Source organism: Scardinius erythrophthalmus (genome assembly GCF_964197995.2).
Source record: "Scardinius erythrophthalmus genome assembly, chromosome: 1".
In the NCBI taxonomy this organism is placed as follows: domain Eukaryota; kingdom Metazoa; phylum Chordata; class Actinopteri; order Cypriniformes; family Leuciscidae; genus Scardinius; species Scardinius erythrophthalmus.
In genome coordinates, this window is record NC_138221.1 from 33920595 (window position 1) to 33946015 (window position 25421).

The window sequence follows — 25421 nt, forward strand, 5'->3', positions numbered from 1 at the left end:
TTATTTATATTGAAGAATGTACAGTAACTCAATCTGCTTATGAAAATCCTGACTGGAATGTAGTTTCTAGTACACTGGACATGACTTTCTTGTAAATCAAGTGTGCAGCTGACTGCTCACATATTCATGAACCATTTTGTGATACTGGACTGTTTTATTTAGAGTGTTATAATATTTCTCCAAAGGACTGCGGTGATGACAGCTGTTGATGGGGAGATGAATGGTGCGTCTTTCTGTTTCTTTTAGTGTGATGGCTTTCAGTGAACGTGTTTCTGTGAACAGTGTTCTCTGGTTTTTCAATATAACTCGTCATTTCAAACATTGACGCTCGGCTGTGTGATTTATGGCTCATGCACTCTGAGAAGTATGTGATTCTGGTAAAACAGTTACATTTCTTTCCGCTTTTGATAATGAACCGAATGAAAGATCTGTTCAACTCGGTGGTCAAAGGCTCAGAACCCTGTGTCCTCCCTCCCGTTTAACCAGCGGTCAAAGCAATCCTAATCTAATGCCTCCCTACAGTCTTTTGTTCCTGGACGCAGGGAACCGGTGGGCATGTGAGGGGGAGATATTACATGTCTGCATTCTTTGGTTTAATATTATACTGTGACGCCAAGGTAAGGGGAAAAACATTCAAACGATGACTAACAGAGAACAAGAAATACCACTTATAATTGACATAACGGCAAAAATAAATTTTATCATTTAGCATTTTCATGTATTGATTGCATTTTAATTGCCACAGTTTGTGTAAACAGCTTGTAACAAAACTTTAAAAAAAGAGACCTTTCCCAACTTCCTAGGTTGTCAATAAAAGCATGTACAATGATTTTTATGTGAAGGACTGTTACGGTTATGCGCGATCCCGGAGAGCTTCTCTTCCTGACACATGAAAGCATTATACAAAGTTCAAGTCAAGATAATGCCGAAAGAGCCATTCTGTACTGTAATGTCAATGTGTCATGCAAACAAAATGGATTAATTCAAACTATAGTCTCACATAGCCAGATCTATCTCAAATAGCCTATACTTTATAATCAAATTATTATAACAGTGTAATTTTAATAAGCTCATCTGTCGACATGTTGCCTGTGAATTGCAGAGCTCGCGCAAACATATCCACACCGCTATCAGAGGCTTTCTTAACTGCCGTTTATTCACGGCTTTATTTTTTTGTTGTCATATTCATCTAACCGTCACTCTCAGCAGCGTGGATGGCATTGGGATGTTCGTTAAAAGTATATCGCTGCAAATGTATTTCCAACTTTTGAACTTTTAGCCAAAAAATAAAAATAAAAAACAGCCTCAACTATGTGTGCACGAGTTTGAGCATGAGCAATAAGTTGCTGGCTGCAGTTCACTTAATGACCACCGGTGTCGCTAATAAGAAGGGTTTCTGAATTCTACATATAGCCCCTTTAACTGAAGATATACATATATCATTATAATAATTATGTTTCCATTGCAGTAAAGAATGTTAATATAGATCTAAAATGAATACATGTTTCAGTGACAGGTTAAGCTAAATTTATAAAAGACTTTATAAAGACTTATAAAAAGATATTAAGACATGTAAATACTCGCATATGTTAAAAAGAAAACAGCATGTTCATCTAAAAATAATTACAGAATTTAATATTTTCCTCACAAAGTCTCCTAATTAGAATTCTGATTTGAATAGAGGTTCATTTTTTTCTTCTTAAAAAATATAATTTAATATCTTTTTATATTGGTGTATAAAAAATGTTGTTGTTTTTTTTGATTTAACAGTGAACCAAAATGGTTTGTTGGTAGGACACAATCTTCAAAAGAGCAGAGAGCTGTAGAGAAAAAAACTGAAATGCATTTTTTTATTGCAACTTCATGTTTTAATATCATGGAAACCTTTTAAAAATGATTTCTCTCATAAATAGTGTGAAAAGTTACAAAAACAACAAAACAAAAAAATCTAATATCACATTACACAGTGTGTGGTGTGTGTGTGTGTGTGGGGGGGGTTCTTTTCTTGCATATTTTCAGTGCAAAAGATTTAGGTCTGTTCTTGTTCTTGTGTGTCTTTTGCAGTTCTTCAAATAAAATATTTCCATAATCCATTTCTTCCCAGTATTATTGAGTATAAAACACCTGTGCTACTGTCCTCATTAGACAGAACAATGGCGAAAACATCTATGTGGGCTGAGGCGCAGCATTTGCTGTTGAAAAAAAAAGTTTATATATATATATATATATATTTAAATGCATTGTAATCTCTGTAATAAATTCAAGCTGCATGTCAGATTTTAGCTTTAAATAAACACACATACTTCACTGCTTACCTATTCCTGAAAGGTCGACGGTTTCAACACAGACAAGGAAACGAGTGAGGTGAGGTTGACACGCTTCGGCAGAGCTCTGGTTCTCTCGCAGACAGCTCTCGAACGCAGAAAACTCACCCGCACAGTCTGTTCGGATCTTCCTTATCACAGGACTGCATTGAGATGCAAGAAAAAGTGGGGGAAAACATCATAAATAAAGCCCTTTGTATTTGAATCCGTCTTAAACACATCATTATTGTTTCATCAGTTTTAGGGAAAAGTAAACTCTCACTAATTATTTAATTTGTCTACAAACAATGGATATTGTGTATGTGTGTGTGTGTTGCAGTGGATATAATGTATAGCTCAGGGGAAATAATTTTTATTCATTCAGTTTTACTTATGTCATGAACATTTCTACCAGTATCACATCTCAAACAATGCATTTTGTTTAATAGTATTAGTCGGTGGCGAAAGTACAAATTTAAACATATTTTTAGATACAATGGCAGACTTAATATTTCTTATGTATGTATAATTAAATAACAGGAATTTTTGGAGGAAAAAAAAGAGACAAAATACAGTTTAATGGAAAATGAAAATATAAAATATTCTGTTCCCAAGTAATTAGGATTAGCTTGATGTTTTAATAAGCTAATCATAGTTTAAATAATATGTCTCGTATTTCATCTTCATATCTTATTCTGTGTGATGGCATAACTGTGGGGAAGTTAAATTAAATTATATATTTTATGAAGGCAGTTTTAATGTGACCTACGTTTAACACAAATCTTTTCATTTTAATACAACTCAACCCCTGGGACAGAAGAAACGTGTTTGAAGTTGAAGAAACACATTTACATAATTTTGTGATATAAATAAGAATAAGTAGCTTTGCACAGCAAAGAAATGGACATTTGAACATACTGTGATGAAGTGCACTGTGCCACCTTCAGCTTCAGGTCTAGACACTTCTCTTGCCATGATGCTGGATGAGACACAACACAGCCCCCATATTCCTCCAGCTCCTTCTGGCAGTATTTGGTTGTGATGGCCATTGCTGCCTCCCTGTCATTATGCAGTTAAATATGTTTTATTAGCCTAAATGCAAATTACAATACACTGCAGCAGGTGACCGACTAATGCGTTCAACGACAGACTGTCAAATAAAGTTTTAGAGAATGTTGTTATTATTACAAATTAAACATTCTAGTTCATACAATGCACCGTTCATTTTAGATTATGAAGTTTAAACATAGCTTGGTTTGCTATCAGGCTGATGTCATCGTATTACAGCGCAAGCATGACAAATGTAATACAAAACAAGCATTTAACACACAGCTGTCTATCAGCACTACTTACATGTTGAACACCTTTGATTTTCACTCGGTTTCCTGAAGGTTACTCTCGACGGCACATCACGCAGAGACACGCACACGTGCAAAGGGTACGTCGTCCGCGGCGCGCTCCCGCCGGAGCAATTCGATTGGTCAATGTTTACACTTACCGTGATCTTATTGGTCGTTTCCCTGGTAGCGTGAAAATATGGGCGTGGCTTTGCGCTACACACTTCTTTAAAAGAACATTCATTTTTATTTACATTTCATCATGATTACTTTACTGTTCATCGTCATGCTTTTTCTTTACTCGAGTTACATTTCAGGACAATAATTCGATTTAAATTAATGTTTGCATGTGATATACTGAAGTTCCCAAGAAAAACTATAAAAAAGAAACAAAATCATATTCTCATTCATATAAGAGGAAAGCAGGTTATGTGCCATCAGAGAGATCTTCATCACTTGTTGTGATGTCAAACCCCTGGTTGTTCTCTACAAGTAGCCTAAATTTAAGAAATGTATTTGTTTCAAATATAAAATGGGAGAGGACGCCACCTATCTATTAATATATTTATTTTTATATAATATTTGCATTTAATATCATTAAGCGTTACAGTTTGTTTAAAGTCATCTATAAAATAAAATAAAAAATAGATTGGAGCTAGACTATTTTATTTATGTACATGGAACTTCCATAATAATCGATAATCGTGTAATATATGCTTTTTTTCTCTTACTATCATGTTGTTTTCCATTTTAAATCCTGATAACATTTTCAGTCAACTCGAAAAATCTCCACGCAAAGATTTACCGGATGTTGCGTCACCGGCGTACGTGCTTGCGTACGCGGAAACTGTCGTATGTGTCTGATATTTTTCAGAAATCTGCAGAGTGGCCAGACAACAGGCCGGTGCGAAGCTGACTTTTTACCATCAGCGCCTGCAAGGAGGAGGTGGAGAGTAGGAGGGTCGACGGGGGAAGGCACACTCTAGAATGGATGAGGCTAAAAAAGAGGGAAATATGGCCGCAGACGGCGTTGATGGGCCGGGGGGGACGCGGACGCAGACGCGCGCACCGAGCGATGAGCTGGTGAGATCAGTGTCTCTCCACAGCCGCAGATCACGCGTCCTGCACGGTACGGTGTTCCCGTTCCTCCTCTTCTACCCTCTCTGCTTATATACGTGGTTTGGGATTTACGGGGCTTCCGAGTATGCTGAAGCCGGCCTGCTGGCGCTCGCCGCTCTCGGGATCGCGCACGTCCTGACAGTGCTCTCTGGCTACTGGTCCGTGCACGCGCACTGCTGGCTCACTTGCTCAAAGGTGATAAATGACACATAAAACATATGTGCAATATAAGCATTGTTTTGAAAGACTAACACATTTGGGTAACCTTTTTTAGGGTGTGGGTTGACTAAGTCAAAAATCCAAACATATGTTTGGAGTATCTCATAATAATGCACAGTAAACTGACTGTAATTATGCTATTATATTTCAAACAGGAGTCTGATCCAGCCAAAGCCACTTTTGCAAAAGTTATACCAACACCCAACAATGGTTCAGCTGAATTAGTGCCTCTTCTGAGGGATAAGGTGAGAGATTTTTTTTTCCCCTGGTGTTTAGGAGACACATTTGTTATCCTCAAAATAGACCCAAGACAATAAGCGTAACCATTTCAATTAAATCAATGTAGTATATTTTGTAATATTTGATGTAACTTTCAATTAATACAGTTTAAATTAAAAATAGCACAAATGTTTTTCATAAATAACATTGCATAGAAGGCATATCTGATGGGAGAAATAAAGAAAATCATATAATTCCATAACCAGTAGATGCCTGTATAGTCCTAAATAAACACAACGTATTCCCTAGTTGCTTATAAGATAGTTTTCTGACATAAATTCTTACTTTATTAGGTTTTGCATTTGGATATAAGCCTATATTTAGACATTATCAATGAATATTTCATGGTTGAGTTGATTGTACCCTAAAAACTGCTCCGTATTTTATACAGAGAATTATACAAGTGAAACTCGAAAAATTGGAATATCGTGCAAAAGTTATAATTTTGATGATTATGGCTTACAGCTTATGAAAACCCCAAATTCAAAATCTCAGAAAATTAGAATATTACATGAAATCAATAAAAAAAATAATTTTAAATACAGAAATGTCGGCCCTCTGAAAAGTATAATCATGCATATGTATATAGTTATATATACTAAATATATTAGTTTCACCTTTTAATTAGAATTATTGAAATGCACAAACTTTTGCACGATATTCTCATTTTTCGAGTTTAACCTGTACAAATACTTTGTATTTGGAAATACATTAAATCTTAAATATATATGTTTAGATTTCAGATTTTCAGAAGCTCTTATTTGTAAATCATGAACACCTGGACAAATCATGATAATTCATTGGTCAAAAGGTGTTGAAACCCCAAATGTAGGTTAGATGAAAAAAAATGTGTATGTGAAGTGTTTTTTGTTTTTTTCGTGCAGGATGAGGATGGAGCGGAAAGCCTGTCCTTTGAGTTCCAGAAGATCCGTTACGTGTACGACAGCAAGGAGAAGAAGCGCTTTCTGCAGGTGGGGTTTCCGATCAACTTTCCCATGAGTCATTTCCAGGACTGGAGAGGCTACCAGGAAGAGGCTCAGCTACGGGCTGCAGAGAAGCTCTACGGCACCAACCGTGCAGAGATGATGGTGCCGGACTTCCTGGAGCTCTTCAAGGAGAGAGCCACAGCACCCTTCTTTGTCTTCCAGGTACGTCTGCGGCGCATGTGGCTTTATTTGACTGATATGCAGTGCTGCTGGGTAGATTACTCACAAATTGTAGTCAGTTAAAGATTGCAAATTACATGGTGAAAATTTTACTTTTTGATTACTTTTGACCTAATTTTGAAAGACAAAAAACTTACAAGGGCAATAATACATGGTACTACAGAGAATACAGAGATGACTCACCGAGAATTCAGATAATTAAATATTTATCAGGAGTTGATTAGATATGCAATGATGAGAAAACACTCTTTAAAAGTGTAAATTCAGTGGTCAAGTGCTGTGGCCTCTCCTTCATGTAATTACAGCCACTTGACTTGTGGCTGGTGGGTGCAGTTTTACAAATCTCAAGACTTTGAGCATATGTGTGTGTATAAATATATATATTTTATGTATATATATATATATGCGTGTTATAGGCTTTTTTAGAAAGGAAAATTAAAGAATTAAAAAAGAAGAATTGAAGATAATTAATAAATTATGTATCATTTAGTAACATTGTGTGAATATGTAATCAATAAAAATGTAACTGTAGTCTGGTTACTTTAAAATGTAATCTAATCCAATTACAAGTACTTAATTTTTGGAAGCTAATTACGTAATCCAAATTACATATGATGTTACTACTCATGGCTTTGTTCCCCTGCAGGTGTTTTGTGTGGGTCTGTGGTGTTTGGATGAGTACTGGTACTACAGTGTCTTTACGCTCTTCATGCTTGTGGCGTTTGAAGCATCTCTGGTGCAGCAGCAGATGAGGAACATGTCAGAAATCCGCAGAATGGGGAACAAACCTTACATGATTCAGGTAACTGCGACGGCTTCCAGCTCCAGTTTTTGTTCATCTGTTGTGTAATGCCCATGTTTGTCTACTAACTCTTATCGGAATGTTATTTATAAAGCACACAGTGCTGGTTCTGCCTTCTGATTGGTCAATGCAGCATTCCATTTGTGATATCATCCACAATATAGTAACATGCACAGCTGCCATATTTATAAAACATTCTGTTATTGTATGCTTGTCAGGGTCTATAATATTTTATTGAAAGTGTGGTGCTCAAAGAATATGCTTAGTAAAATAATGTTTTATGTAGTAACTATTGTATAAATGCATTGCATAGTGTTAGGGGGTAACAGTTTTAGGACCCAAGGACCAGATGTTCGAATGAAGACCCGGAGTCAGAATTATAATAAATTGAAGAAAAGTTTTGCTGAAGATAGTTTGCAGTTTCATCAGCAGAAGTTCAGCTTCAAGACTCACACAGGAGTTCGTAGGCCGCCCCGCTTACAGTTACAAAGATCACAGCAGTTATACCATGTCCAAGGTCTAAGCTACGTCATTGCTTACAGGTTGAATGATTCTCATTGGCTAAGAAATAGATAAACATAGTAATTTTCCACACATATACAGATAGACTGAGGCATATCTCCATCGATTATGCAGCTGACACTCGGACCCTGAAGTCAGGCACGTCGTGACCTTCCAGTTCTCAGATTTAGGATGCTGGCCGCCAGCCTGTCCCGAACAACAACTCAGTCAATCTCCAATAATGCCAGTGGTTCCTTAACCTGTAACCAAAAAGACTAACACACACACACACCGACACACAGCTTTTCCAAGGTTTGGCCAGATTTGGCCAGGCTCTAACTATAAACAGAAGAGTCGTCTCAAAAGATCAAGATAATGTGTTCTTTCTCTCAAGGAGAGCTACACTTTAGTCTAACTGGAAAGTAAGGCTTTAACAAAGAAATGGTCCCTTAAACTATTGGCTTCAATGACCCCTATATGTTTTAACACGTTGAAGACCAAAACACAAAACAAGTCCCTATTTCATTTCTGGAAGCCGGGCTAAATAAGCAAGCACTGTCAGATATCAAATACAGACATTAAATAATACATGAAAAGAACATTTCAGTAATAACACTGGTAACTTCTTTAACAAAGTAAAATCTCCAGAGAAGTCATTCAACTTATTTGATATTTAGAAGGAAAAACGTTGATTAATACTTTGATTATAATTCATTACATATACATTGAAGCAGCAGTGGATTCCAATCCACCTCCTTCAATAATAACTATTTTATGAAAGTAATCTCTTGCCTCATTGCTTAATTAATAAACCGAGATTTAGAATAAGAGCAATATGTATAATTTGAGCTTTTTCCACTTGTAACAGGTTTATCGAAACAGAAAATGGAGGCCTGTATCCAGTGATGAACTAGTCCCTGGAGACATTGTCTCAGTTGGTGAGTTTTATGTATTCCTGATTTGACTGTAAAGCGCTTTGGATGTACAGTAGTACATTGTAAAGCGCTATATAAATGCCTCATTCATTCATTAATCTGTCACAGGGTTTTTCCTGGGTCAAAAATGGGCTTTGGTGGTGACGAACGAACACACACATTCACACACACAGTATAAAGTACTCTACCCATGTGAACTGCGAGCCCAGTACTGACAATACATCCAATATAAATGCCAAGAGAAAGGTTGTCAAATTAATTGTCCTATTTATTCATGAAATAAATGACAATCACTGTCAGGACCGATCATAAAACAAAGTGCTTAAAACTAAATTTTATTTAAAAATCTGTAAAAAGTCACTGAGTGACTGATTTGAAAAGTTAGTGATAAAGTGAAAAGTAATACATTACATAGAAAAAGTGTCAGGTCTGTTATTTTGAATTTACACTCCAAGACTTAATGCACAGATCACATGACATACAGTATCAGATTGTTTTGTTCTGTCCATTGCTACGGTTATCACTCACTGTCAATCGGATTCAGTCGCGCATTTAAATATGATCGTCAGTCCAGAAAGTTTGCAATGTGTAGTTAGCAGCACGAAAAATGTATATATACAGAAAGCCAACAAAGATCGCTGCCATTGCAATCACTCAAGCTGTCAATTTCAGGTACACAAAGCTGCACTTTTGCGAAAACTCACGTTATAGTCAATGAAGCTGTGTAATGAATCTCTTATTGACATCGTTTTTACACTTTGTTGGTTATAATTTATATATATAATTGGTATAACCAATATAATTGGTTATAATCGCACTTTGCAAGCGTGCAGAACTCGCGCTGAACAAAAACTGCCTGGGCAGATTCTGACTAACTTAAACACACCTGATTTACGTTGTTTCGGTCAGATATGTCTGTAATGGCCTCAACGCTGCAAAAACGCATAGTAAATAGAAAGCATTTTAAAGGGATAGTTCACCCAAAATGAAAATTCTGACATCATTTACTCACCCTCAAGTTGTTCCAAACCTGTACGAGTTTCTTCCTGAAAAACCTGAATGTCCATCAACTGTCTGGTTACCTACGTTCTTCTGCTAAACACAAAAGATATTTTGATGAAGAAACTCATACAGGTTTGAAACAACTTTAGGCTGAGTAAGTCAGAATTTTCATTTTGGGCAAACTATCCCTTTAAAGCAGCCAGCTATCAGCAGGTGTCATTAAATAAAATATTTAATGATCAAATTTTTGGCTGGATTCATTATGTGGCAGCCAAAGTATTTTCAATGCTGGAAAAACCCTGTGTCTATAACGGCATTCGGAAGCTCCAAAGATATTTGTACACTTATTTTTTTTATACTATTACTCATACTTAAAGGAAGTTTGTGTATACACTACTATTCAAAAGTTTGAGGTTTGTTTGTTTTTTGAAAGAAATTAATAATTGTATTCAGCAAGGATGCATCAAACTGATCAAAAGACAATAAAGACGTTTTTTTTTAATGCTGTTTTTCTATTCATCTAAGAATCCTGAAAAACATATATCATAATTTCCACTAAAATATGAAGCAGCACAACTGTTTTCAACATTGATAATAATAAGAAATGTTTCTTCATCATATTAGAATGATTTCTGAAGGATCATGTGACACTGAAGACTGGAGTAATGATGCTGAAAATGCAGCTTTGATCACAGGAATAAATTACATTTTAACATATACTCTAATAGTAAACTTTTTTTTTATTATTGTAATATTTCACAATATGAATAAATGCAGCCTTGATGAGCATAAGAGACTTCTTTCAAAACCATAAATAAATCTTACAGACTTTTTGAACAGTAGTTTATATTGTTAAAAATGATTTGGCTTCTGGTTGTCACATGTTTATAGTACTTACTTTATACATCCAGTGAAAATCCAAATGCTAATCTAACATTCACTAGCATGTTAACGAACATGGATTTGTCGTGTCGTCACAGGACGGTCTCCTCAGGATAACCTGGTTCCCTGTGACGTGCTGCTACTGCGAGGCCGCTGCATTGTGGATGAGGCCATGCTCACAGGAGAGTCTGTGCCTCAGATGAAGGTGCGTCTCCACAAAATCTGTAGCAAACCTCAGCTAAATCTGCTGTCTGTAACTGGCCATGTTGTGTCTGTAGGAGCCTGTGGAGGATCTGGACCCTGACAGGATCCTGGACCTGCAGGCAGACTCTCGACTTCATATCATCTCAGGTGGCACCAAAGTGGTTCAGCACAGCCCGCCTCTCCGAACCAGTGCTGGACTGAAACGTTAGTACTCTCAGCTGTGAACATGTGCTTCAGCTCTAATGCCTAATAAACCTTAGATTTATTAAAGTGTAAAGTCAACGATTTTCAATCTGCTCTGTATTGTGTTGGTAGGATATTGAAATGAACAACGTTTACTCCTCCTTCGTGTTACCTCTGTTTTCTTGTATCCCTGCCCACCGACAGTCGGTGGCGAGGGCGTTTTGCTTCGGGTGGAACTGACAGAACAGCAGTTTCTTTCAGTTTTTCCCCATTCGATTGGCCTAAAACACCGTGTTCATGGTCATCCAGTCCGAAGTTGACCACAAACACAGAGGTTTTTCAGATTTTCCATCGCGGCATTCTCTCCGTATTAACAATTCTTTGTAGTTTTTAGTCATTGCCTATAACGCACTTGATCCTTCACTGGAAACCGAAAGTAACTTACTCCCGCTAGACTTGTACTCCTTGAATTCTTGTACCCGGGAACAATACAAGTCGACACCATTATGACTAAAAGTTTGCTAGGAAGTATTTCCTATTAAAGCAAGGCGGTGTTTGACTCTGACTCTCTTGAACAAGAAAAAAATGTCGGACGGGACTTGATTGGATTGTTGGATGGTTGTTGTTTCCTGTTGCTGTGATGTCATGTGAATGACAGGTTGATCCCGCCCTCAAGCCTTACCTAAACACATTATCAGAGAAGAGAAGAGATGAGCTGCAAGAGGGAGGAAAAGTTATTTTGATTAAAGATTACGTGGGCATATGAATTAAAAAAAATTATGTGCACGGATAAATAATTTATAACGAAAACAAGAATTGTCAATTTTGATTTCATGGTGACTTTAATAGTTTTAAGTGGTTAAATATGATTAATATCACATTTTAAAATTGGTATGTAATTATACTCCCTTTTTTCTGTCTTTTCACAGCTGTAGACAATGGCTGTGTTGCTTATGTTTTGCGGACCGGATTCTACACTTCTCAGGTGAGGTGCTTGATCAAGTAATTTGTTGCCACTATTTATGTGGAGGACAGTGGAATATTAACAGGAAACAATTAAGAGAACAATGAGGGATGGGGTTGGAAAAATGAGTCGCAACCACACAAACCCTCTTCTTTAATCTTGTGTCTTAAAAATGTCTGAACATTTGTTGTTTTTTAGGGCAAATTATTGAGAACGATTCTGTTTGGCGTGAAGAGGGTAACGGCCAACAACCTGGAGACCTTTATTTTTATCCTTTTCTTGTTGGTTTTTGCCATTGCAGCAGCTGTGTATGTTTGGGTCGAGGGTGAGTCACATTCATCTGTAAAATCTCCTTTCACTGGGATGGGCAGGATAGTTGACTAGTTGTCCAAAAATCAACTGATTAATAAGTGAGGTTTTTATTTTTAGGGGAGGTTTTTATTTTATTTTGAAAAGGATTAATACTGTTAAACACTAAAACCTGCTCCAAAATGTCACTGAGAATGTCTCTTCTTTAATAACTGTTTAATTACTTTTAAGATAAGTTAAATATTTCAACTTATTAAAGCCTGGGATCTCTTTTTAGTTCAGTTGTGTGCTGTGTCTTGGTTGTCTTTTAACTCAAGAACTGTGTGAACTGCCCCTAAAAAAAACGCCTTATCTATGTTTTTGCTAATTTAAAAGTATTTGTACTCTTTACAAGCCCTTGTGGGATATTTGTACATTCCACGCATTTTTTTTTTTCTTCCATTTTTAAAAATTGTTTCAATTTTGGAATTTCAGTACCAGATGTTATGTTTTCTTTTTTTTTAAGAAGTCTTATTATGTTCACTCAGGCTACATTTATTTAATGAAATCTACAGTAACAACAGTAATATTGTGAAATATTATAACAATTTAAAATAACTGTTTTCTATTTGTATATATTTGAAAAGATAATTTATTCCTGTGATCAAAGCTGAATTATCAGCATCATTACTCCAGTCTTCAGTGTCACATGATCCTTCAGAAATCATTCTAATATGATGAATTGCTGCTCAAGAAACATTTCTTCTCATTATTATCAGTTAAAAAATTGTTATATTTTTCTGTAAACCAAGATAAAAAACAATTCAAGACTCTTTGATGAATAGAAAGAACAGCATTTATTTTAAATAGAAATATTTTGTAACATTAGAAAAGACTTCAATCTCACTTTTGATAAGTTTAATGCATCCTTGTTGAATAAAATTAATTTCTTAAAATCTTACTGACCCCAAAATGGTAGCGTGTATCTTATTTACATAAAAGTGCTATAAAATTGATCACATATCACATCATTGTTTTAGTGTTTTATCTGTGATCCTGGTGGAGCATTAGATGTAATATATCAGCTGTCTCATACTTCACTCTCTGTGTCTTTCAGGGACGAAGGACCCGAGCAGAAACAAGTATAAGCTGTTTCTGGAGTGTACTCTGATCCTCACGTCAGTAGTGCCTCCTGAATTACCCATAGAGCTCTCACTGGCTGTTAACACATCTCTCATAGCGCTGGCCAAACTCTGTGAGTGAACATGATCATCATGACTTAATCTCACTATTCTCTCCCTTCTCAGACGTATCCTCTAATATTCTTCTCTTACAGATGTGTTTTGCACAGAACCTTTCAGGATCCCCTTTGCTGGGAAAGTGGAGATTTGCTGTTTCGACAAGACTGGCACCCTGACAAGCGACAGCCTGGTAGTTCGTGGCGTCGCAGGGCTCAGGTAAAGCATGCAGTCTGGGCTCTGAGCTTTTAGGTTATAGAATGCTGTTTTCAATCTAGTAAATTACAGAACTGTGTGTGTACTGAACAATATTAAGCATTAAACGGTGAACTGACAACTGAATTTAGTGTGCATGTGGCCTATGACGACTTCCACTTCTGAGAACCCTGGAAATGTGAAAATATTCCATTGTCTATTTCTGTTCCTCCTTTCCTTAGAGATGGGAAGCAAGTGATGCCTGTGTCAGAGATTCCCGTGGACACTCATCGGGTGGTGGCTACGTGTCATTCGCTGGTCACGCTAGATGATGGACAGCTGGTGGGGGACCCGCTGGAGAAGGCCATGCTGACCGCAGCGGACTGGACGCTCACTAAAGGTCCGATTTAAACACAGATCCGTTCATCCGAGCTCAGCGACTACACTACAAATGATCATGATGTGTAATTTTATCCATTTTCCATCATGTTCTTTTGTTAGAAAAATATTGAAAATCTTTATCCGTCAAAATTGCCATTTTGAATAATGTTCGGTTAACCTAGTACACATAAATTCTCAGTGTATTGCATGCTTTCTGTCCCTTTGTTTAGATGAGAAGGTGTTTCCGCGCAGCATAAAGACTCCAGGGCTGAAGATCCACCAGAGGTTTCATTTCGCTAGTGCTCTGAAGAGGATGTCAGTGCTAGCGTCATTTGAGCGAATGGGCTCCACTGAGCTCTGCTATATCTCAACCGTTAAAGGTGCACCTGAGACCCTGAAGGACATGGTGAGCATCTCTTTTGCTCAATGTTTTTTCCGGGGTAGATTGTCAGGTCTTTCCCTAACCCCCCTTATTACATGGCTTTGCATTCACACCTCCGGCCAATTTGGCATGTCCACCTAACCTGCATGTCTTTTGGACTGTGTGCCGCCCAAAATATACTTGTTTTAATTTAGTTTTTTAAATGTTAAACCATCAAGCTTTTTTAAAATATAAAATATACAATTGAAGTACACTGAACACAATTATAAACGCAACACTTTTGTTTTTGCCCCCATTGTTTCATGAGGTGAACTCAAAGATCTAAGACTTTTTCTGTGTACACAAAAGGCCTATTTCTCTCAAATATTGAGAGAATATTTGGCAATACTGCCAAATTCTCTGAAACGCCTTTGGAGACGGCTTATGGTAGAGAAATTAACATTCAATTCACGGGCAACAGCTCTGGTGGACATTCCTGCTGTCAGCATGCCAATGCACGCTCCCTCAAAACTTGCGACATCTGTGGCATTGTGCTGTGTGATAAAACTGCACATTTTAGAGTGGCCTTTTATTGTGGCCAGCCTAAGGCACACCTGTGCAATAATCATACTGTCTAATCAGCATCTTGATATGAGGTTGATGGATTATCTCGGCAAAGGAGAAGTGCTCACTAACACAGATTTAGACAGATTTGTGAACAATATTTGAGAGAAATAGGCCTTTTGTGTACATAGAAAAAGTCTTAGAACTTTGAGTTCAGCTCATGAAAAATGGGGGCAAAAACAAAATTGTTGCGTTTATAATTTTGTTCAGTGTATATGCGCTGCGAGATTCAGAGAAAATCGCGGCACTGCGACCGTTTGCAGCTCATGATAGTGTTTTAGTGGACAGAGCGGCTTAAGAGGAATCCAAAATCCTGCTCCACAAATGTTCTGATCGACTGATTGTTGCTTATAGTGAGGGTTACATCACACCTAATATAAAATGAATGTTATTCATTGCTGCCATTTTGACTTCTTTTGTGCATTCACTGTAGATTGTTGGTTATAAATAGGTTATTAAGAGATTGTTGTTTGTTCAGTTCTGTGAGTGTCCAGCCAGCTATGACGAGGTGCACAGAGAGATGTCACGGGAAGGGGCGAGAGTTCTCGCTCTGGGATACAAAGAGATAGGCCACCTGAGCCATCAGCAGGTATGTATTCACCACTGACCCCTGAATGAAACGCTGAACGCTCTTGTAATCCCTCTCTTTGTGTGCAGGTGAGAGAGCTGAGCCGCGAGGTGCTAGAGTGTGACCTGCGCTTCGCAGGGTTCATGGTCGTGTCCTGTCCACTCAAGACCGACAGCAAAGCAGTGATCCGAGAGATACAAGAGGCCTCACACCATGTGAGTGGATCAACTCCATATGTTAACACGTGTTTGCTAACAGTTGACATGTAACCTCCATATTAGTGACGCTGTTAGAAATAATAAAAAAGGCGTGAACCGGTGGTTTTTTTTGTTGGAGTTTGAAAGGATCACTAATTTATAGGTCTGCCTCCAACTTTTCTAGTCTAATAGTAGTCGTTCATTTAAGCTAACGGTCTACTAATCGCATGTTTATGATATTAATTTAATTACTTACATTTATACCCTGGGGGTGGCATCGGACAATGGTTTGAGTTTCACGACTGAGAAAGGAAATTATATGTAACATTTAATGTAACATTGTTCTAGGATACAGGGAAATACCAAACCATAATATTGAGCCTTTAAAATATAAATTGAGAGCAAATAGGCACCAATAAAGTGGTGGGGAATAGGGGGAATAGAGATTGTATGAAATTTTGAAAACATACTTCCAATGTTATAAATATTACTTAATTTATTTATGTATACACCACCGTTCAAATGTTTGGGGTCAGTAATATTTTAGTAAAATCTTGTTTTTGAAAAACGAATACTTTTATTCAGCAAGGACAAATTACATGAAATACAAATGCTTTCCTTTTGACCTTTCTATTCATCAAGGAATCTGTTAAATTGTGTTCAAAATATAGTTTAAACATTAATAATAAGAAATGTTTCTTGAGCACCAAATCGGCATATTAGAATGAATTCTGAAGGATCGTTTTTTTTTGTTTGTTTTTTTCTATTTTGCTAAATTTGAAAAAAAGTGATTTGAAATCAATTTTCTTTACTTTTTTTCTGAACCCGATCACAGTCTTCAAGGCCGGATTTCAGTCTTTATTTTGATTAAATGTGTAATGTTTGTATTGTTGCGCAGTATCGTTTTTTGCATTTAGATTCAGAATTTTTATTACAGTTCCTTTTTATTAAATCTATCAAGAAATAGTTTTCCAATTATTGCCATTTAAAGTCCTCTTCCTTTGGCTGTCTGGTTCATTTTCTAACGTTTGTCACATTCTCCGTCCACAGGTCGTGATGATCACAGGTGACAACCCTCTAACTGCGTGTCATGTGGCCAGAGAGCTGCATTTCATCCAGAAAGAGCACACGCTCGTACTGCAGCCCGGCCCCGATCAAGGTGTGTGACGCCTCTGACAGAGAGCTGGAGGAACATGTTTACAATCCATTACATCTGATCATTACGTTTTTATGCAGATGAATGGCAGTGGGTGTCCATAGACGACAGCGTGCGCCTCCCTCTACCTCCATCCTCGGTCTCAGATTTGATCAGTCGGTACGACCTCTGCGTGACAGGAGAGGGGCTGACCCGGTTGACCTATGAACCCCGTTTACTCCACGCCCTGCTTCCTCATGTGCGAGTGTTTGCTCGCGTCAGCCCCAAACAGAAGGTCAGCTTTCCACGTTTGATAGTGGAATCATCACACTCGGTATTCATCAAAACGTATGGTTTTGTCTGTTCATCATAGTTAACGGTGTTGATTTTCCTGTCTGTGCAGGAGTTTGTCATAACTAGTCTAAAGGGACTGGGTTTCGTTACGCTGATGTGTGGAGATGGCACGAATGATGTTGGTGCACTCAAACATGCCCACATTGGTGAGTCATTAAACATACTTGTGTCATCAGACATTCTCAATGTGTAATTTACAAATATAACAGTAAAAAAGTATTTTCAAGATGAATGATTCATAGATGGTCAATTTAGCTCGTCACAAGGTCATATTTTGTTGTGAATCAACACCTACATTGGTTCACCTACAAACATGTTTTATTTGAGTTGAAAAGTTACCTAAATTAGACAGGGCAGCAATTTACTTTCATATACAAAAGATTATTTATACTGTGCGAGGAAAATACTGTGTGTGATATTATAAAGACATTTTCTTTCCAAAATTAACTAATTGGCTTATTTTTTTGTTACTGTACTAAAGCCAATTCTTTAAAAAAATTGTTTTAAATTTATATTTTTACCCTCTTTAAAAGTTATTTGTTTAACATGAGCATGTTAGTTCAAGTCCATTAAATAATAATAATAATAATAAACTTTTAATTTTAATTGAAGTGTTGGAATGTTGAAATTAACATTAACTGAGATTAATAAATCTTTAGAAGCATTTTTCATTGTTAGTTTATATTTACTAATATAGTTTACATAAGGTTCCATCTTTTAACATAAGTGAAGTGTTACCAAAACAGCCATGGTGCTTTTTAGGTTTTCTAAAATTCTAAAACCTTATATACTATACTTATTCAGGTCCTTAAAATTGTTACAATTAGACTACCTCATATATCTCGGTTTTCCAAGACAGTGGGAACCCTGGTTATTCAAAGACAAAACCAAATTTTTGAGGGGGTGAATTTAAAAATAAAAATCTTGTTGTAGCTTATTTTATAGCTTATTTGAAATCATTTTGAAGTAATCTTGAGGCCCCTATGAAAGTTTGCGAGGCCCCCTGGTGGACCCCGGCCCCCTACTTGAGAACCACTGCTCTTTACACAAACATGAGTACATTAACTGTGCTCTTTTTACAAACTAAGTGACAATTTCAGTGTCACTCGACAGCATGTCACAGATAGTTTTGTACTGAATCCGGAACGTACTTTAATCAGTATATGTACCCATATCGTAACACGTCCTTTGTGTTTACCAGGTGTGGCCTTGTTAGCTAACGCCCCAGAGCGCATGCCTGAGAAAAAGAAGAGAAGCAAAGACAAAGAGTTCTCTGTAGATTCCAGACCAGGACCCCCAGTCCCGAGTTCAGGGGTCAAACTCAGCTCCCGTGCAGCCAGGCAGAGAATGATGGCCCAGAGAGAGGAGCAGCTAGCTGCACAAAAGGTGGGTTTTTAATTAAAAAAATCTTGCGATCATGTTTTGAACTTCAACGTTTATGAAGCTTGATCTATTTCCTCCATATATGTAACCTTATATTGCATAATTGCCTTGTGTCACAGGAGAGGATCAGTCAGGTACTGCGAGAGTTGGAAGAAGATCAGATTCAGGTGGTTAAACTGGGCGACGCCTCCATCGCTGCTCCATTCACCTCTAAACTCTCCTCCATACAGTGCAGTAAGTTGAACATGTCTTCGATCAGTTCATGCTTTCATTTTTAGGGTGTCTACATTAATCCGGATACACATCAATAAGTGGTGAGATATTTTGCAAATAAAAATAGCGTAAGAAGTTTTTTTTCGTCTCTCTATATCGTCTCATTTAACTTTTACTATATCTTGCACATGCGCAGTAAGATGATTTAAAGGATTTAAGTGTGGACGAAAAACTTTTGAAAAACGCTAGTGTGGACGAAAACGCATTGTATTGAAACGAATACGCCGCTTTAAAATTTATCCGGATTATTAGACCTACATACGGTTTGCCTAACTTTGTCCCGCCTGTTTTCAGTCTGTCACGTGATTAAACAGGGTCGCTGTACTCTGGTGACCACCCTGCAGATGTTTAAGATCCTGGCGCTGAACGCTCTGGTTCTGGCCTACAGTCAGTCTGTGCTCTACCTGGAGGGGGTCAAATTCAGCGACTTCCAGGCGACCCTTCAGGGCCTGCTGCTGGCCGGCTGCTTTCTGTTCATCTCGAGGTCAAAGGTGAGATGGTAATGTCTGGTAAATCTGCTTGTCGTTTGATGAACTGCGTTTCACTGACTGTATGCGATATCTGTTCGTCTCAGCCTTTGAAGACCCTGTCCAAAGAGCGGCCTTTACCTAACATCTTCAACCTGTACACTGTCCTCACAGTGCTGCTGCAGTTTGCCGTTCACTTCTGCAGTCTGGTGTACCTGTACAAGGGCGCACAGAGCAGAAGCCCACCCAGGTATGAATGGGACACTTGTCGCCACATGAAAAATAATGTGAAAAAAAGCCAAAAATAGTGAAAATTCTGCCTATTAGTTTGTAACTGGGAGTCTTAGAAATATTGGTTACACTTTATTTTAAGCTGTCTGTGTTTCAGTGTAATTATACATTTAAGTACTGAGTAATAATAATTAACTAAATGTACATACTATAGGGTTAGGGTGTTTTATGGGGTTAGTTGCATGTTATTATGCACAATTTATAGTAATTCCTATAGTAACTAGAAACTACATGTAACACGTGTTACATGGTAAACTTCAGTTTTGGAGAAAGAAATCTTGATTAATTTCTATACATTTACATATGCAATCTATATACACACACACACACAACCTTTCAAAAGTTTGGGGTCTGTAAGATTTTTAATGAATTTTTTTGGTAATGTTTTTGAAAAGTTGCACCATGAATGCGCACCAAAGCTAATGCAATTGGCCACAAAAATACTGTAAAATTGTGAAATATTATTACCATTTAAAATAAGTTTTCTATTTGAATATATATACTAAAATGGAATTTATTCCTGTGATGTAAAGCTGAATTTACATCATCATTTCTCCAGTCTTCAGTCACATGATCCTTCAGAAATTCTGATATGATGACTTGATGCTCAATGAAAATTCCTTATTATTAGCAATGTTGAAAAATGTGCTGCTTAATATTTGTGTGAAAACCATGATCATTTTCAGGATTCTTTGATTGAATAGAAAGTTCAAGGACAGCATTTATTTGAAATGTCTTTACTGTTGTTAAAAAAATATATATATACATTTTTTTTTTTCTATACATTTTACTGACCCACACGCTGGCCTATGACCATTGTCACTTTTGTCATCAGAAAGCATCAACTCTATTTAAAAGTAAATGACTTCAGTGTAAGTCACCTTCATATCGCTCTCAGTGTTCAGTCAGTACCAGTCATTCTTCACATGCGACATCATTGTTCACATTTGTGTTTGATTTTCATAACATTTGCAATCTGACTTCATGTTTCACCTCTCTCTCTCTCTCTCTTTTTTTCTCTCTTGCAGGGCAGAGCGGTTTGTGGACCTGTACAAGGAGTTTGAGCCCAGTCTCATTAACAGTACTGTGTACATCATGTCCATGGCCATGCAAATGGCCACATTTGCCATTAATTATAAGGTACTTTTAATAATGTGATATTATATTTAATACATGCATCGAACATTGTGAACATGCTCTTCACCTTTCTATTTGATTTAAAGGAATAGTTCACTCTGACATTTTGTCATGAAATGATTTGACAAATGAGTTACACTATATTTTAAGGTGTCCGTGTTATACATTAAGTAATATTAATTAGTTACATGTACTTACTATAGGGTTAGGGTTTGGTTCAGGGTTAGTTGCATGTAATTATGGATCATTTATAGTTATTACTATAGTGACTACATGTAACGTGTAACAAGAACACAAAAATAAAGTGTTACCAACAAATGCATTGCAGTTAATCTCAAAACATGCCAAATGTCATTGAAATCAAACCGGCTGCGACGTTTCCTGAGGTGAAGTGATTTAATGTGCAAGACAGGGTTATTTTATTATAATTTAAATACAGTAGTCAACATTTGAAGTGGATCAAAACCTTTCATCAAAGTTATACATGAATTTTGAACAATACCCGTTCTTGTCTTAGGACAACTTTGATTAACTTTTTTTGATCCACTTCAAATGTTGACTGCTGTACTATTATAGTATATATTTTTATATTTCTGTTTAGCTTTATTTTATTTCAGTTTTAGTAATAAATAAACTAACTGAAATAAAATCCATTTTAAGTTGGAAGTTTTTCATCTAATATTTACATTTTATTTTACTTCAGCTTTATTTCAATAATTGAAAATAATTTTTATTACAATGTAGTCAACAATAACAACACTGCAAGCGCGGATGAGTCGGAAGATGTTCAGTGAATAACAAATGTTCATTTTTGGGTGAACTACTCTTTTAAAAATGTCTATTTTAACTGCTCTGATTGAAGAAACTTGTCTTGTTCAGGGTCATCCGTTCATGGAGTCTCTGACTGAGAACCGGCCGTTGCTGTGGAGCATCGCTATATCAGGGCTCGCTATAGTAGGGCTGCTGACGGGATCTTCACCGGAATTCAACGAGCAGTTTGCCTTAGTGGATATCCCGACTGAGGTATGAATTCAGTACACCACACTATTCACAAACTGTTACTTACTGCATGCTTAAAAAATTCCATTGACATTCTAGTGTGTCTCTACATCAGTGTTGTGACATACTAGTATTGTGATAAAATTATCTTTGGACACTAATGTAATTCCATCCTCCATCCAAAATGTTTGCGTTAATGTTCATGATCATGAATTAGCATACAAATAATTGCGATTAACAATTTAATTCTGTTTCGTACATGCACTTACAGTGGAAACAAAGTCTCATCACACCATTAGTGATGAGATAACAATAACAATATAAAATTATAGCAGAGTCCACAACACAACTATAACAAGAATGCACATACTGTAGGAACAATGTTGTTGGAATCATCTTTTTTTTTCCAGCTGATGAATGATAAAAACATTGACAGCCAATCAGAATCCATCCTGCTGTAATGAGCTCGAGCATTTAAAGCGGCAGAGGACAAAACTCAGCGTGCGCTTATAATAAACAAAGTTATTGTTTGCGGGTGTGGATGCCAATATAGTTATCGCTATAGTTATCTTCACAGTTATCATTCTTGGTGTGAACGGGCCTAAATACGTTATTTTATTTTACTTGGAATGGTATGTGATATAATAAGAAATTATAATAAAATAGACTTATGTTATTTAATTTGATGCTTTGAAAATTTATAGTTGTATAATTCATATGTATTTTACAAGAGTGCATAGTGTGATTTTTATCCTGCGCAGTTATTGTGGAATCATAAATAATTGCCATTACATCGAATAACCATGACCAGATGATTAATCAATAATCTCAACAGGCCTAATGAATGGATTCTTTAAAAACCCACATGAAATAGTTTTCCAACCTGGGTACCTTTTGACTTTTCAACATATGATTTGAGATATACTAATCCAGTTCTTGCATGGCATGCTATATACAGGGTTTCTGCGGGTCTTCAAAGGGTCTTAAAGTCTTAATTCACCCTTAACAAGGTCTTCAATCAGAGTAGAAAGTCTTAAATTCATAAACTCATGGTATTAAATGTATTTTTGTCTTTTTATAATACAGATATCTAAACATTCTTAAATCAGGATACATTTATTTGAGGATTAATTTATTGATTTATTTTATTTAATTGAATATATGAAGCCTTGTTTTCACTTAAATCAAAAACTAATATTTGTCAGTGGGTTTTTGAATTAAGTTGATTTTTTTTTTAGTCCATTGTCAGATATTTGTTCTTGTTTTAATCATAAACTCACTTCATTTTGATCAGTTTCACAGAAAACAAGTCTTCTTATCTTATGATGATTTTGCTTCTCCAGTAAACAGCTCTTGATTTAAGAATCTTTAGACATTTGCACTGAAAAAAAAGAGAAATACTGAGGGAGAACAGCACTTTGTAGTGTGATCAGATGGTTTAGTAAAAGTTATTTCCATGTTCTAGTGTTTGGGAACAGAGCTATTCAAGCCTTAAGCTATTTTTCTCTCTTTTTTTCTTTTCTTTTTTTTTGTGCAAAACGAATAAAAAGTAATTAAGATCTGTTGAAAGTTGTATTTTTAAAATTCTGAAGTGTTATTAATACAACTCAGTGTTTCTCCCTAGAGATTTACATTTAGAGAACACTTTGACATGTGTTCCCTCCACTTTATTCCTTAAATTTTCTTTCTTTTTTTAAAAGAAAAAACCTAAACTATCTACCTTTATAAAACCTGCAGAAACACTGCATATAGTATGCAAATTGGTATTCGACCTCTTATCAGTGGTGTACATGAATAGCTATTCACAGTGAATATGTTTTTTATATTCTTTTTCTCTTTGCAGTTCAAGTTAATAATAGCACAGGTCCTGGTTGTGGATTTTGTCGCCGCCCTGCTGGTGGACAGAGTTCTGCAGTTTCTGCTGGGCAAAGGAACCCTGAGGTTGCCTAAATGAACTGTTATTGCCAACAGTCACCAAAGCAGCTGCTGCCCCTCGTGACCAGACTGTGAACGGGCTTTACAGGAACACGGGACTGGCGGCAAACTCTGCGAGATGCGAAAGGACGGGCGTGAAACTCAATACTGTAACACACCCCAGTGTTTCCTTTTCCTCCCTGTCCCTGTCTTTGCTCTGTCTTAATACTTTAGCTTCGTTTTCTTTCTACTGACATCTTTATCCACCCCCTCCGCTCTGAAGGCCAAGAAAACTACAGTATTGTGTTGAGAGTGAGAGTGTGTTTCAGTGCGGGTGAAGCTATGACAGGGGCGTACTGAAGAAGTGTTTCTCTTTTTTTGTTTTGTTTTCATCATTTTGTAAAAAGACAAACCTCAGAAAGACTTATAAATGACCAAAAAAACTCTTGTTGTGTTGTTTATTTGCACGACTCTTTCTCGTAAAGACTTTTCGCAAATTTGAATGTGAAACCAAGCTAGTTTTGTACTGCTTTGGTTTAACAGCAATATATGATAGGCCTAATATATGAGACAAACTAATATTTTCAGGAAAGCGAAATGAGCCATTTCACTTGAAGCTTTAAAGGGGTCATGAACTGGCTTTTTTTTAAATGTTATTGTTCTCTGAGGTCAACTTATGACGTTTACTTGTTTTTTTTCATTCAAAAACATCAAAATGAATAAGTAATATGCTATTAACACTCGGTTTTTATGGGCGTACTGCATTGAAGACTTGGAAGTAAATGCCCACTGCTATGATTGGATAACAATTTTGCATATTATAATGAGTTTCATGTAATGCGTGAATCGGTGGGCGGGGGCTAAACAGGCAGTGTTGAAGATGGCGTTGATCTTCTTCTGCGGAGGCAGTGTTTGATACCCTTTGACGTCATAGATTCCCACTTTGAATCTGTCGTTCGCTGTGCCTGGTGTCAATAAAAGCTTTTATTGGACTTACAAGGACGTTTTCAGTTCTGAAATTTACAGGGTATTCTTATAGTATGATGACCTCTTATATGTCAAAAGCTCAAGGAAAATTTGATTTCTCAGTTTATCACCCCTTTAAAGCACATGTAGGAATGTAAATTATGAAATATGTTTTTCCCATATCAACAATTCACTTCAACAGGAATGGTGTGAAAGAAGGGTCTGAAACTTCTTTTTCATGTATTTATTTTTCAAAAAATGGTGAATGAAAGGAGGGCCTTTACTTTCAGAACATTTTGACCGGCAAGTTTAAAGATCACACTGTTTTATTTTAAACGTATTTTCTATGCAATAACTCAAAAATAATCTTGAAGTAAAAAAAAAAAAAAGAAAACTAGAACATTTTTAATAAATAAATAAAAAATAGTCATGGCAAAATGGGTTGCAAACGTAGCTTAAATCAGTGCTTTTTGATTCAAATGCCTTTATTGTCCAGCCCTGCATTTAGGGTAAGATATGATCCTTGTCACATAGCCTTCACCATACCTAGAAATTGGCATGGGGTACTTTCCATAAGATCATCTCTCAATGCAAATCAAACCAGCTATTAGGCTAACTGAAATAAAACCATGCCAATCTCTAGGTATGGTGAAGGCTATGTGATGATGTGGGGCTATTTTAATTTCCAAAGGCCAAGGGAACTTTATCAGGATGCATAGTATCCTGGATCTATGAAGTAACTGGCCTTTAAAAA

The 25421-nt window shown here is 36.6% G+C and overlaps 2 protein-coding genes across 2 annotated transcripts; one reads left to right on the forward strand and one right to left on the reverse strand.

Moving 5' to 3' along the window:
* Positions 1–677: 677 nt before the first annotated feature.
* Positions 678–4053, reverse strand: chchd5 (coiled-coil-helix-coiled-coil-helix domain containing 5). Its single transcript, XM_081367567.1, has 4 exons — positions 3657–4053; positions 3222–3362; positions 2316–2467; positions 678–2192 (listed from the first exon to the last, which is right to left on the reverse strand). Coding segments are annotated over exons 1-4 (321 nt in total). The 5' UTR covers positions 3659–4053; the 3' UTR covers positions 678–2166.
* A 378-nt stretch (positions 4054–4431) lies between these two features.
* atp13a1 (ATPase 13A1) lies at positions 4432–24698 on the forward strand. Its single transcript, XM_081371020.1, has 25 exons — positions 4432–4954; positions 5134–5223; positions 6142–6405; positions 7070–7225; positions 8595–8664; positions 10644–10750; positions 10824–10953; positions 11862–11917; positions 12095–12221; positions 13302–13439; positions 13521–13641; positions 13860–14017; positions 14229–14404; positions 15462–15572; positions 15641–15766; positions 16799–16907; positions 16985–17178; positions 17287–17383; positions 18439–18623; positions 18740–18854; positions 19188–19384; positions 19468–19610; positions 20680–20791; positions 21668–21811; positions 23631–24698. The coding sequence occupies exons 1-25, from the start codon at positions 4628–4630 to the stop codon at positions 23739–23741; spliced, it is 3564 nt and encodes a 1187-aa protein (XP_081227146.1). The 5' UTR covers positions 4432–4627; the 3' UTR covers positions 23742–24698.
* The last annotated feature ends 723 nt before the right edge of the window (positions 24699–25421 follow it).